At 49.3% G+C, this 12,750-nt stretch overlaps 1 protein-coding gene across 2 annotated transcripts in view; it reads left to right on the top strand.

Moving 5' to 3' along the window:
* CORO2B (coronin 2B) overlaps positions 1 to 12,750 on the top strand; it is a 149,017-nt gene that overhangs the window by 134,034 nt on the left and 2,233 nt on the right. For both annotated transcript variants that reach the window (XM_032176100.2, XM_032176101.2), the window contains exons 6-11: positions 1,119 to 1,235; positions 1,752 to 1,856; positions 2,408 to 2,504; positions 5,887 to 5,999; positions 6,333 to 6,423; positions 6,602 to 6,741. In XM_032176100.2, the coding sequence (XP_032031991.1) occupies positions 1,119 to 1,235; positions 1,752 to 1,856; positions 2,408 to 2,504; positions 5,887 to 5,999; positions 6,333 to 6,423; positions 6,602 to 6,741 (663 nt within the window). The remainder of the gene's footprint in view (positions 1 to 1,118; positions 1,236 to 1,751; positions 1,857 to 2,407; positions 2,505 to 5,886; positions 6,000 to 6,332; positions 6,424 to 6,601; positions 6,742 to 12,750) is intronic.

Raw genomic sequence — 12,750 nt, 5'->3', positions numbered from 1 at the left:
TGGGAGACTTGAATCTCACGGTTCCAGGAGGAGCTAGGATTCAAACCCAGAGCCCATGCCAAACAGAAAGAATGTTTATGAACAGAGAACCCCCACCTCCAATTCACAAATGGGGCCATGAGCCCAGGGAAGGTGAAGGTCTTCTCTTGGGCTACACTTTTTTGGCAGAGCTAGAACTAGAGTTCAGAGTGTGTGACGCCAGCCTGAGTATGTGCACTGCCCCGTTGGCCTCTTTTCTGACCTGCTGCCAACTTACCTGATGCCGAGGACTATTGCGTGTTAGGAGGAAATCAAGTGTCACGAGCCAGTGGGCAGGAAAGGAGGCCCAAGACAGCTCAGTTAAGGAGGCACTCCCTGATGAGGCAAGTTGTGGAGCAGTGATGGGCATGAGTCTCTTGTCCTCCTGAGCCTCAGTTTCCTCACCCTCAAAATGGGGATAATGATTTCTTCTGACAGATATTGTTGTGAGGATGAAAAGCAATGCCCCTGGTGAGAGCTCCTGGAGTGGAGCCCCCAACTGGACTTGGTGGAGGTTGGCTCCCCTCTTGCTCCCTGTTCCCCACCTTCTCTGGGAAATGGCAGAGAAGGCATCTGTGGAGCCATTGCTGCACAGTGCTTAGAACAGTGTCCCGTGGCTGCTGTAACAAATGCCCACAAATTAGGTGGCTGAAAACAACAGAAATGTATTCTCTCACCGTTCCAGAGGCCAGATGTCCCACATCAAGGTGTCAGCAGGACTGTACTCCCTACAGATGCTCTAGGAGAATACCCATTCTTTGCCTCTTCTGGGGGTTGCCGGCTCCCGTGGCTGGTGGCCACATCACTCCAGTCTCTGCCTCCAGGGTCACACACCTTCTCCCCTGTGTGTCTCTGTAATCTTACCTCTCTCCCACAAGGACACTCATGATGGCATCCAGGATCCACCTGGATAATCCAGGGTAATCTCATCTCCAAATCCTTAGCTTAACCACATCTGCAAGTACCCTTTTCCAAATAAGGAAATAATTACAGGGGCCAGGGCTGAGGACAGGGTATATCTTTTTGGGGCCACCATTCATGCCACTGCAGAACCCACATGTTGGGGACCCTGACTCACCACCTCCCTCTGTTCCTACCAGGAGGCCAACTGCAAAAACCACAGAGTGAACCGGGTGGTGTTCCTGGGGAACATGAAGCGGCTCCTCACAACAGGGGTCTCCAGGTGGAACACAAGACAGATTGCCCTCTGGGACCAGGTCAGCCACGGGGAGGCCTGCTGGGTTTGGGCTAAAGGAAGCATCATTGCCTCGGAGGTCACTTCTTCAGAAAGTCAGGACCCTGGGCCCACACACCAGCTTCTCATAGCATTCCCAGTGGAGAAATCAGACAGAGACCTCAGAGGCCAAGCTTGGGTACAGGGGCTTCAAGGAACAATGTCGGCCACACCTGCAAGATGTTCACCCTCTTTTTCCAGAGTGGGGGCTGAGCTCCAGAGAGATCAAGAGACTTACCTGGGGACACATAGCAAGTAGCAGGTTTGGGGACAATGAGAACAAGTCCCTTGCCTCCTGTTTGTAAGACCCTTTCCACTGCCCCTGGCTGCTTTTCGTGACAAGAAAGTCAGTCTTGCCACCACCCATAGGACGGGCTTTTTAACATCCAGGGGAGGTCTTAACATAAAGTAGTTGCCATCCTAAGAGGCCTTCCTGGGATTTGGGGAGGGGCATGCCATCCTGCCTGCAGAGAGGCTGAGACCAGCTCTTCTCCCTCAGGAGGACCTGTCCATGCCCCTGATTGAAGAGGAAATTGATGGGCTCTCTGGCCTCCTGTTCCCCTTCTATGATGCTGACACCCACATGCTCTACCTGGCTGGAAAGGTAGTAGGAGGTGGGGGAGGGCCCGGGGCAGCCTGTGGGAGAGCCCTGCCCTCATTGCACTCCTGCACCTGCCCCACCCCCTTGAGAGTAGCCAGCCTAACCTTCCAAGTTCCTGGGCCTCACCTTTCCCATCCACACCTGCCCTCAAGTCTGACACTCATTCTCACTCAAGTGTCTGCTACCAAGAATTCCTTCAAAGGTGAGCCGGAGTGGGCTTTTACATTGGAATAAAGATCACAGCCTGCAGTGTATTCAGTGATGAATGATGGAATTTGAGATACCCGCAAGGAGATCCTTGGTGAATATAGCCTTATTTGTCAGAAAGGCTGTCTACACACACACACTCACATCGGCCCATCCACCTCCACCTCTCCACCTGCAGTGAGCCCCCTGTGGTGCACCCATTAGGAGGCTAGAAGCCAGGTTTCCTTGGTTTTTTTAACCGCCCATGAGGCACAGGGGAGAGCTGTCTTCAGCTGGCTCCTGGGACCAGGCCCTGCTCTGTCCTCCCTACCTGCCACCTTCCTCACCTCCATCTCTCCTGACCCCAGGGTGATGGAAACATCCGGTACTACGAGATCAGCACTGAGAAGCCCTACCTGAGTTACCTCATGGAGTTCCGCTCCCCAGCCCCGCAGAAAGGCCTAGGTAAGGGGCCCCGAGGCTGCCACGGCTGGTGTGCTCATGGCACAGGAAGACATCTGGCCCATGGGTCACCCCCTCCCTTAAATGGAAAATCAGACTCAGAAGGCCACAGCACATGGGCAAGTTGGAACAGAACCTGCAAGAGCTGGCCCTCCTGCAGCTGTCACTGCCCACTGGACCGGCGCTGTCACCCCACCGTGCTCACATCCACCATCAGCAGCAGCTTGCCAGCATGTTCTCTGCGTCTGCACTCCTGATCGCAGATGGGGAGCCTGAAGCCCACAGTGGCTATGATGATGGTGGGAAGTGGTCCAGTAACTAAAGGTCAGAGTGGGGTCTAGGCACAAGTCCCTTCCTGAGCCTCTAGGAAGCCGGGACTCCCAGACCCAGCAGCAGCTCTGTCTGTCTGATAGGGCAGGAAGAAGTTCCAGGTGTTCCCGGGACTGCAGCCCCAAGTTCCCTAGGCTCTCAGGCAGAAACCCAGAGAGGGCTCCGGGATTGACAGGGTGTAGTGAGTGAGACCCCACATTCTCCCACCACTACAAGTCTTCCAACCAATTTTCCTTCCTTTCAACTAACCTGGTAATGCATATGATTTACCAATTCTACATTTGGGGTCCAAATCACCCAATGAAACACCTATTTTCAGGGACCTCCCGTTCCCACCTCTGCGGGTGATCCTCCTTGGAGCTTGAGTCTAGCTTGCTTTCCCTGTGGGTCTGGTATTATGGACAGGGCCTGAGGGCCAGCTTCAGGGACTTCGGGGCTGAAAGGGCCTGAGAGCCCACTCCAGTGACCAACAGCAAAATGGAAACCAAAAGATGTCCGAAGTCCTAATCACCATTCCATCAACTTTACCCTTCCCCAACTCTGTCATCCCCACCTCCTTCACTGTCACTCCTGCATCAAATAGTATAAAAATCAGCCTGGACTTTGGAGTCAGACCTGGGTTTACATTCTGGCTCAGCTGTGCACTTAATCCCTCTAAGTCTCAGTTTCCTCATCTGTAAAATGGGGATAATCAAACCTGCCTTGAATGGCTAAGTTAAGACTTAGAGACCATATGTGCAAGGCACCTGGCAGAGCACTTGACTCCTCCTGCTTCTTCACATAGTTGTTCAACAAACAGTTATTGACCTCCAACTGTGTACCAGACCCTGCACAAAGTCCAGTGGCAAATGAAACAGAACATGGCCTTACTTTCATGGAGATCACGTTCCACTGAGCAGGAGACAGGCAATAAACAAATAAGAAAAATATTGGATGGGAGTGAGTTCTAGGCAGAGAGTCAAATGGTGTGCTAGAACAGAGAGTGACTGGGGGCTACGTTACCCCGGTGGTCAGGGAAGGCCTCTCTGTGATGATGATATTTTAAGTTGAGCTCTGAAAGATGGGAAGGAGATAGAGCAGTCCCAGCAGGGGGAATGGTTAGTGCAAAGTCTCTGTGGCCAGAATGAGCCTGGCGTGTTCTAGGAGCAGAAGGGAGGTCAGTGTGGCTGAGCATGGTGTAGACTCTGTGGTGTAGCAGGAGATGGGGGGAGGGTGTTAGGAGACTGTCGGAGAGGTGGGCAGGGGCTGAATCCATGGGATGCATTAGCCTGGGAAAGGAGTTTGCATTTGATTAGGAAATCATTGTGCAGAGGGTTCTTTTTCTTGAGTGGGAGATGAGACAACATGATGTGATCCAAAATGTTAGTTAAGATTGCTCTGGCAGCCAGGTGTGGTGGCTCAAGCCTGTAATCCTAGCAGTTTGGGAGGCCGAGGCAGGTGGATCACCTGAGGTCAGGAGTTCGATGCCAGTCTGGCCAATATGGTGAAACCCTGTCTCTAAACCCTGTTATTACTAAAAATACAAAAATTACCTGGGTGTGGTGATACACCCCTGTAATCCCAGCTACTTGGGAGGCTGAGGCAGGAGAATCGCTTGAACCTGGGAGGCAGAGGTTGCAGTGAGCTAAGATCACACCACTGCACTCCAACCTGGGCAACAGAGCCAGACTCCGTCAAAAAAAAAAAAGATTTCTCTGGCTTCAGTAGAGAGAATGGATTTGGGAGGGGCAGGAGGAAGACAGGGAAACCAGTTAGGAAGCAGTTGTAGACTTTTAGGCAAGAGAGGATAATAGGTGGACAGAAGGAAGACAGGGAGAACAGGATGAATCCAGATGTTTAGAAAGTAATGTCAGCAGGACTTGCTAAGGTATCGGATATGGAGGGGTGGAGAGGAAAGAAGCAGGAAGGACTCAGAATGACTCACTTCATCCTCATCCTCATCCTCCTCACCTGTGACCACTATTGAGCATTTGCTGTGACGTAGGCACTTCTTGTAGACTCAGAAAAGTTAAGCAACTCACCCGAGGCAGGTCTTATCTGCTAAGTAGCAGAAGCAGAACTCAGACCGAATTTACTGGCTCTTAAGCCCATTTGGGAAACCATTTCACCCCTTACCTCCAGCTCCTGGAATTCCTTTATGTGGAAGAGCAGGCTTCCAGCCCAGAGGAGGAGAGGCAGAGCCTTAACTCATATTCACAATACAGGGAAGGAAACGAATGTTGTCTGTGCTCGTCACGGTCCCAGGCAGTTAATGAGTATCTTGGAACATATTCTCCTGACCACCTCATGTAGGGCCACTGTTGTCCTCCTCGAACCAGCCAAGGAACTGGAAGCTCAGAGAGTTGTGACTTGCCAAAGGACTCCTAGATGGAAAGGGGGCAGAGTCAGGATTCAAACCCCATTGGTCTACCCCTAGATAAAGCTGTGCTCCTAGCACCACACTGACCCTCGTCCCCATGATAGATATTCAGCAGAGGCAGCTGTCAGGGACACGTGGCAAGTGAACCCACACAGGCAACATGTGCATACATTGTTGGTTCTAGGAGACATAGAACAGAACAGCAATCTTAGGCTGTGTCCAGACCTCTAGGGTGTATGGGGAATGGCCTCTGCCTCCTTTCTGTCTCAGGACTGGAGACACAGGAGGCTTAGGGATGACTGTTCATTTCAGAGGGTAATGGGCTCTGTGACCCTGCCCCTGCTGTGCTCTGTGACCTTGGGTAGCCTCTTGCCCTCTGACCTTCTCTGGACCCTCATCTAGAAAAGGAGTGGGCTAGATTCAAATGTCTCTGCAGTTTCTTCCAATTCTAAAGGGTCCAATTCTAAAGCGTGCACTGTGGTGAGGCAGGTCTGGCCCAAGGAGCTTGAGAAGTGACCACCCAGGGACAGACACTGATTGAAGGAGCCCCGGTCCACCCCCTGCCCTCTGCATGGGCCGTTGCCTCCAAACCTAAGTACATTCCTCAGCCTTTCCCCTGGCCCAGAACGTCATGGGGTGATGTCACTGAGACGCAGTTTCTGGGACCCCATGGAGCCACATGTGTGCCTGTTACAGGGGTCATGCCCAAGCACGGGCTGGATGTGTCAGCTTGCGAGGTGTTCCGCTTCTACAAGCTGGTGACTCTCAAGGGCCTGATCGAGCCCATCTCCATGATCGTGCCCCGGAGGGTAAGTGGGGCTGGGCTGGGCTCCGGGAGGGGGGCCTGCATCGCATCCTAGCCTGCTCACCACTGACCATGACCCTGGAGAAACCCAGGTGAGAGATGTGCTGTGGGCTGGGGTCTTCAAACCCAATTTGGGGTGAGGGGCATTCTCAGGCCGGGACAGTTGGGTTTGCTCATGAGTGCAGTCGGGTAGTTCCAGGAGTGAGACACAGTGCAAAGGCATAGAGGCAGGAGAGCAGGTAGCGTGATTGGAGATCAGTAAGAAGAGTCTGACTGAAGAGTAGCGGTTTTCCCAGCAGCCCCCCATCTGTCCTCTCTTCTGCTCCTCCCACTGTAGTCAGATTCCTACCAGGAAGACATTTACCCAATGACACCAGGCACGGAGCCAGCACTGACCCCGGATGAATGGCTGGGAGGCATCAACCGAGGTACCACAGTAGGGGCCTCCACAGAGCACAGGAAGCTGCAGCCTTTGCCTTCAGCGCAGCTCACCCCAATTCCCCTTGCCTGTCCCCCTGTTTGAATTTCCCTCCCACCCAGCCTGCTGGACCATCACCTGACAGTCCATGGGATCGTCAGTGAGAGCGTTTCCCTTGCCTTCTTTAGATCCTGTGCTGATGTCTTTGAAAGAAGGCTATAAGAAGTCCTCAAAAATGGTATTTAAGGCTCCCATCAAAGAAAAGAAGAGTGTTGTGGTCAATGGAATAGATTTATTAGAAAATGTCCCACCCAGGACAGAGAATGAGGTAAGGAATGTAAGTTATTACCTCCACAGGCCCTGGAAGAGCAAGACCTTTACATTTCAATTATGGGCTTCAGGCCTTTAAGCCAGTTCCATTCTGAGACATTTTTCTTTCTGTGACAAATGCCATAAGTAGCCTGATATTGGCTTCTGATGCCTCTGACCCCAATAAATAGAAGCTGGGATGTCTGGAGATATCAGTTCCCCACACCGCCCCCACACCCCAAATTCACTAACCCACAGAGTTATGCATCTCCTCATGAATTCATTTCAGAACGTTGCTGTCATTTGGAGTTCCAGGAGTTATAAATTCCTGACTAACAGGGGCAAGCCTGGCCTCGTGTATCACAGCCCTGCCTCCCTCGCTGGCATTGCAGCAGTGCTGGAGTCTGACACTTCCAGTCTTTGTGGAAGAGACTGGGTGTTTATGAAGGTGCTCTTTGTACCACTTGGAATGGGAGCAAGCTCTTTTGGGGCAGCTCGGCTGGGCCTTGTCCATGTCCCCCAGCGGTATTTTCTTCCAGCCCACACCCCCATTCCCTGATGCCAACATGGTTTAGCTCAGCTGGGATTCACAGGATGCCTACTGTGTGCCAGACATAAGGCCTGATACAACTGAAATGGAGATGGCTGCATGACCCCACCTGCATTTGAATCCTGGCTCTGCCATTTCCTGGCTGTGACTGAGCAAGTCTACTGACCTTTATAAGTCCATTTCCTTGTGGTAAAATAGGGATATGGAATGCTGTGGGCATTAAAGAGACAATTCATAAGTGTCTAGCACTCTTCCTGGCTCATATTAAGTGCTCAGAGAAAAAGGTCAGCTGTATCAGCAATCTACTGCCGTGTAACAAATTACCCTAGAACTTAATGGCCTAAACCCATAAATGCTTATTAGCTCACAGTTTCTTTGAATGCCCGTGGCTGAAGGTTTCTCATGAGGGTACAGTTACACTGTCCACTGGGGCTGGAATCACATCTGAAGGCTCACTGTGGAAGGATCTACTTCCAAGTTCACTCATGTGGTTGCTGCTAGGACTCATGTCCTCAGGGGCTATTGGACTGAGGGCGTCAGTTCCTCCTTGGGCTGTTGGCCAGAGCTTCGCTCAGGTCCCTGCCATGTGGACTCCTCCATAAGGCAGCTCACAACAGGGTATGTGAGCAGAAGAGCAAGAGAGGGCACCCAAGATGGAAGCTACACTCTTTCTGTCACCTAATCTTGGAAATGGTATCCCACCACTTCTGCCCTATTCTGTTCATTTGAAGCAAGCTATTAGGGCCAGCGCATGCTTGAGGAGAGGGGATAACATGGGGGCCATCTTAAACTAGACACTGCCTATACCACCAACTGATGCTATCACTATTTTTTGTTTTGAGACAGAGTCTCACTCTGTTGCCCAGGCTGGAGCTCAGTGGCACAGTCTCAGCTCACTGCAACCTCCACCTCCCAGGTTCAAGCGATTCTCCTGCCCTAGCCTCCCAAGTAGCTGGGATTACAGGTGTGCACCACCACGCCCAGCTAATTTTTGTATTTTTGGTACAGACAGGGTTTCACCATGTTTGCCAGGCTGGTCTTGAACTCCTGACCTTAGGTGATCCACCCGCCTCAGCCTCCCAAAGTGCTGGGATTACAGACGTGAGCCACCACGCCTGGCCCGCTATCACTATTATTAATAAAAATAAGACCCTTCTTGACCTCTGGGACCTCACAGTCTTAAGGAGGAGATTGGCAGGTAACTTGATAATTGCCATAAAATATGCTTGTATGCCATTGTAGAGGGATATTCAGGGCTAGATGAAATGATGTGATAAATGGGATTTGCTTTAAAATAACCCCTGAGGAAAGTGGTGCAATGGAGGTGGGTGGCCTTAGAGATGAAGTAAGAATGGTCACATGGGCTGGGTGCGGGAGCTCATGCCTGTAATCCCAGCACTTTGGGAGGCCAAGGCGGGTGGATCACCTGAGGTCAGGAGTTTGAGACCAGCCTGGTCAACATGGTGAAACCCTGTCTCTACTAAAAATACAAAAATTAGCCAGGCATGGTGGTGCGCGCCTGTAATCCCAGCTACTCAAGTGGCTGAGGCAGGAGAATCACTTGAACCCAGGAGGCGGAGACTAAAGCTGAGTGATGGGTACTTGGGGGTTCATGGTGCTATACTTTCTATTAATATAGACATATAACATTTTTCATTTAAAAATATTTTTAAGTGTTTTCTTGTATTTATTTATTTATTTATGTTTTAGAGACAGGGTCCTGCCCTGTCTCCCAGACTGGAGTGCTGTGGCACGATCATAGCTCACTACAGCCTCAAGCTCCTAGGCTTAAGCAATAATCCCACCTTAGACTTCTGAGTAGCTGGGACTAGCGGCGTGTACCACCATGCCCAACTAATTTGTTTTTAAACATTTTTGTAGAGACAGGGTCTTAGTATATTGCACAGGCTGGTCTTAAACTCCTGGGCTCAAACAATCCTCCCACTTTCGCCTCCCAAAGTGCTGGGATTACAGTCATGTGACACTGCGCCCAGCTATTTTCTTGTTTTTAAAAGAACTCTACTTTTTGAAGATAGAGACACAGGGGTCATTGTGATAGCCCAGGAGGGCAATAACAAGGGCCTGAGCTCAGTTCTGGCACTGGGTCTGGAGAAGGCAGAGTTGAATAGTAGTTAAATCAAGCAATATTTCGCTGTAGACTTGCCTGTGTGAATCAGAACTGAGAACCTGGAGGAAAATCTTAAAGGGTCTCAGAGCAGACAAAACAGATACCACAATCTACACCAAAGTTGTGCATCTTCCTCGTTGGGAAGAAGGTTTCTCAAAGCCTGCTGACTCTGCCTTTATCCATAGTTTTAATCGTCACAGCAGTTTGGAAGCAGCCAATTAGAAAGTGAGGCTGTCAAAGGTGGACACATTGATCTAAGTGTGAGGAAACAACTGACAGCTTGATGCAAGGGAAAAGTCCTACGATTGTACAACTCAGTAACTTTACTAAAAATCACTGAATTGTATGCTTAAAATGAGTGACTTTTATGGTGTGTGAATTACACCTCACTAAAGCGATTTTTTTGACAAAAGTGGACCAAAAAACAATGCAAAGAAATTTTGAGAACTTGGAAGACACAAGAGTGTGTAGAGTCATTTAGTGCAAAGGCAAATAGTATGTCATCCCTCTCAACAGATGTAACTGGGACTGGTGGTTTGTTAGTTAACAAAAATATTTTTTTAAGTTAGTTAAAGGAGGGAATCATGGCTGGGTGCAGTGACTCACGCCTATAATCCCAGCACTTTGGGAGGCTGAGGCGGGCGGATCGCCTGAGGTTAAGAGTTCAAGACCAGCCTGACCAACACGGTGAAACCCTGTCTCTACTAAAAATACAAAATTAGCCAGGCGTGGTGGCACATGCCTGTAATCCCAGCTACTTGGGAGGCTGAGGCAGGAGAATCGCTTGAACCCAGGAGGTAGAGGTTGCGGTGAGCGGATATTGCACCATTGCACTCCAGCCTGGGCAACAAGAGTGAAACTCCGTCTCAAAAAAAAAAAAAAAAAAAAAAAATTTTTTTTTTCTGAGACAGAGTCTTGCTCTGTCACCCAGGCTGGGGTACAATGGTGCAATCTTGACTCACTGCAACCTCCGCCTCCCGGGGTTCAAGCAATTCTCCTGCCTTAGCCTCCCAAGTAGCTGAGACTACAGGTGCCCACCACCACGCCTGGCTAATTTTTGCATTTTTAGTAGAGACAGGGTTTCACTATGTTGGCCAGGCTGGTCTCGAACTCCTGCCCTCAGGTGATCCACCTGCCTCGGCCTCCCAAAGTGCTGGGATTACAGGTGTGAGCCAGGGCATCCATCCGATAGAAACATTTGGTTTGTTGTTGTTGTTGTTTTGTTTTGTTTTGTTTTGAGATGGAGTCTCACTTTGTCTCCCAGGCTGGAGTGCAGTGGCGTGATCTCGGCTCACTGCAACCTCCACCTCCCGGGTTCAAGCAATTCTTTGCTTCAGCCTCCCGAGTAGCTGGGATTACAGGCGCCTGCCACCACACCCAGCTAATATTTATATTTTCAGTAGAGATGGGGTTTTGCCATCTTGGCCAGGCTGGTCTTGAACTCCTGACCTCGTGATCCACCCACCTCGGCCTCCTAAAGTGCTGGGATTACAGGCATGAGCCGCCATACCCAGCTGATACCTTCTTTAAACCATTTATTTTTGTTTTAAACACAAAACATGCCAGGTGCAGTGGCACCCCTCTAGTCCCAGCTACTCAGGAGGCTCAGGTGGGAGGATCGCTTGAGCCCAGGAGTTTGAGTCCAGCCTGGGCAACATGGCAAGACTCTATCCCTAAAAATAAAAGTAGGCCGGGTGGTGGCTCACACCTGTAATCCCAGCACCTTGGAAGGCTGAGGAGGGTGGATCACTTAAGGCCAGGAGTTCAAGACCAGGCTGGCCAACATGGTGAAACCCCGTCTCTACTAAAAATACAAAAATTAGCCGGGCGTGGTGGCACATGCCTGTAATCCCAGCTACTCCGGAGGCTGAAGCAGAAGAATCCTTTGAACCGGGGAGGCAGAGGTTGCAGTGAGCTGAGATCGTGCCATTGCACTCCAGCCTGGAGCAAGACTCTGTCACAAAAACAAACAAATAAATAAATAAATAAATAAATAAATATAAAACATATACATTCATTTAGCATATTTTGATGCAGGACCAGGACCTTTTCTTCAAGAAGGCCCTCCCTGGTTGGAATCTGCCATGTCTTTCACACACATCACACCTTAACTCCCATTTCCAGTTTCCGTTTCTTTTAGGTAGAAAAATAATTTAAAGTTCATCTGAAAGCAAAGTCCTAGCTTTTACAATGTTTTCCCTCATCTTTTTTTGAGACATTGAGGTATAATTTGCCTATGGTAAAATTCATCCTCTGTAGCGTGTCGGTTTAAGAGTTTTGACAAACACACACAGTCATGCAGCCACCATCAGCCAAGATATAGAGTATTCTCCAGTCTTTTAGGGCTAGATCTTCCACACCCAATTCAGCTGCAATTTTTTTAGTATCACCTTTATCAAGATTTTCTACAGCATTTAATTAAGTTTTTATAGAAACAACTCTCTTTTTGTGCTCATTTCATCAATTTATATTTCATTAAATTATGCAATTACAATAACAAATGTAATTCACACCAGAAAGTTTGAGACCAAACACAATTGACCGTGGGTAACATTCAACTCAGGTGTGCAGGAGCCTTAAGGAGCCTGCTGCCTTCCGGGGCTCGGCATTTTGTGGACATCTGTCAATATGTTTTACAGGAGACATGGAGGCGGGTTAAGCTAGAGAGTCATTGGGGCGAAGATCTACCACGATAGCTGTACACGAATCCCTGATCAGTGCAAACTTTGGTATTCTTGTCATAGTTCCTCATCAGTAGGAAAAAAGCTAGATTCCATTCTGTATCCTGAGCCTCCTTAAGAAGAGAAGGATACAAAGCATTTTAGAAAGTTCTAAATTACCAACACAAGCTGGGCTTGGTAGCTTACACCTGTAATCCCAGCACTTTGGGAGGCCAAGGCGGGTGGATCACCTGAGGTCAGGAGTTTGAGACCAGCCTGGCCAACATGGTGAAACCCAGTCTCTACTAAAAATACAAAAATCATCCAGACATGGTGGCACATGCCTGTAATCCCAGCTACTCGGGAGGCTGAGGCAGGAGAATTGTTTGAACCCAGGAGACAGAGGTTGCAGTGAGCCAAAATCATGCCACCGCACTACAGCCTGGGCGACAAAGCGAGACTTTGTCTCAATAATAAATAAATACATAAATTAGCAATAATAATGTAATAATATATGTAATACATGTAATAATACATCTATTATTATGTATTATTATACATCTATTATTATGTATTATTATAGATGTAATAATTAATACATCTATTAATACAATGGTAAAGAAAAGCATTAAGTTAGGACCCAAAAAGGGACAAGCTTGGGATATTTGGAAAACTGGACTGTTTGGTCAC

This window comes from Hylobates moloch, unplaced genomic scaffold, assembly GCF_009828535.3.
Source record: "Hylobates moloch isolate HMO894 unplaced genomic scaffold, HMol_V3 SCAFFOLD_14, whole genome shotgun sequence".
Taxonomy (NCBI): Eukaryota; Metazoa; Chordata; class Mammalia; order Primates; family Hylobatidae; genus Hylobates; species Hylobates moloch.
Note: the sequence above shows the minus strand (reverse complement) of the source record. Positions and strands in the feature narration are given on the sequence as shown.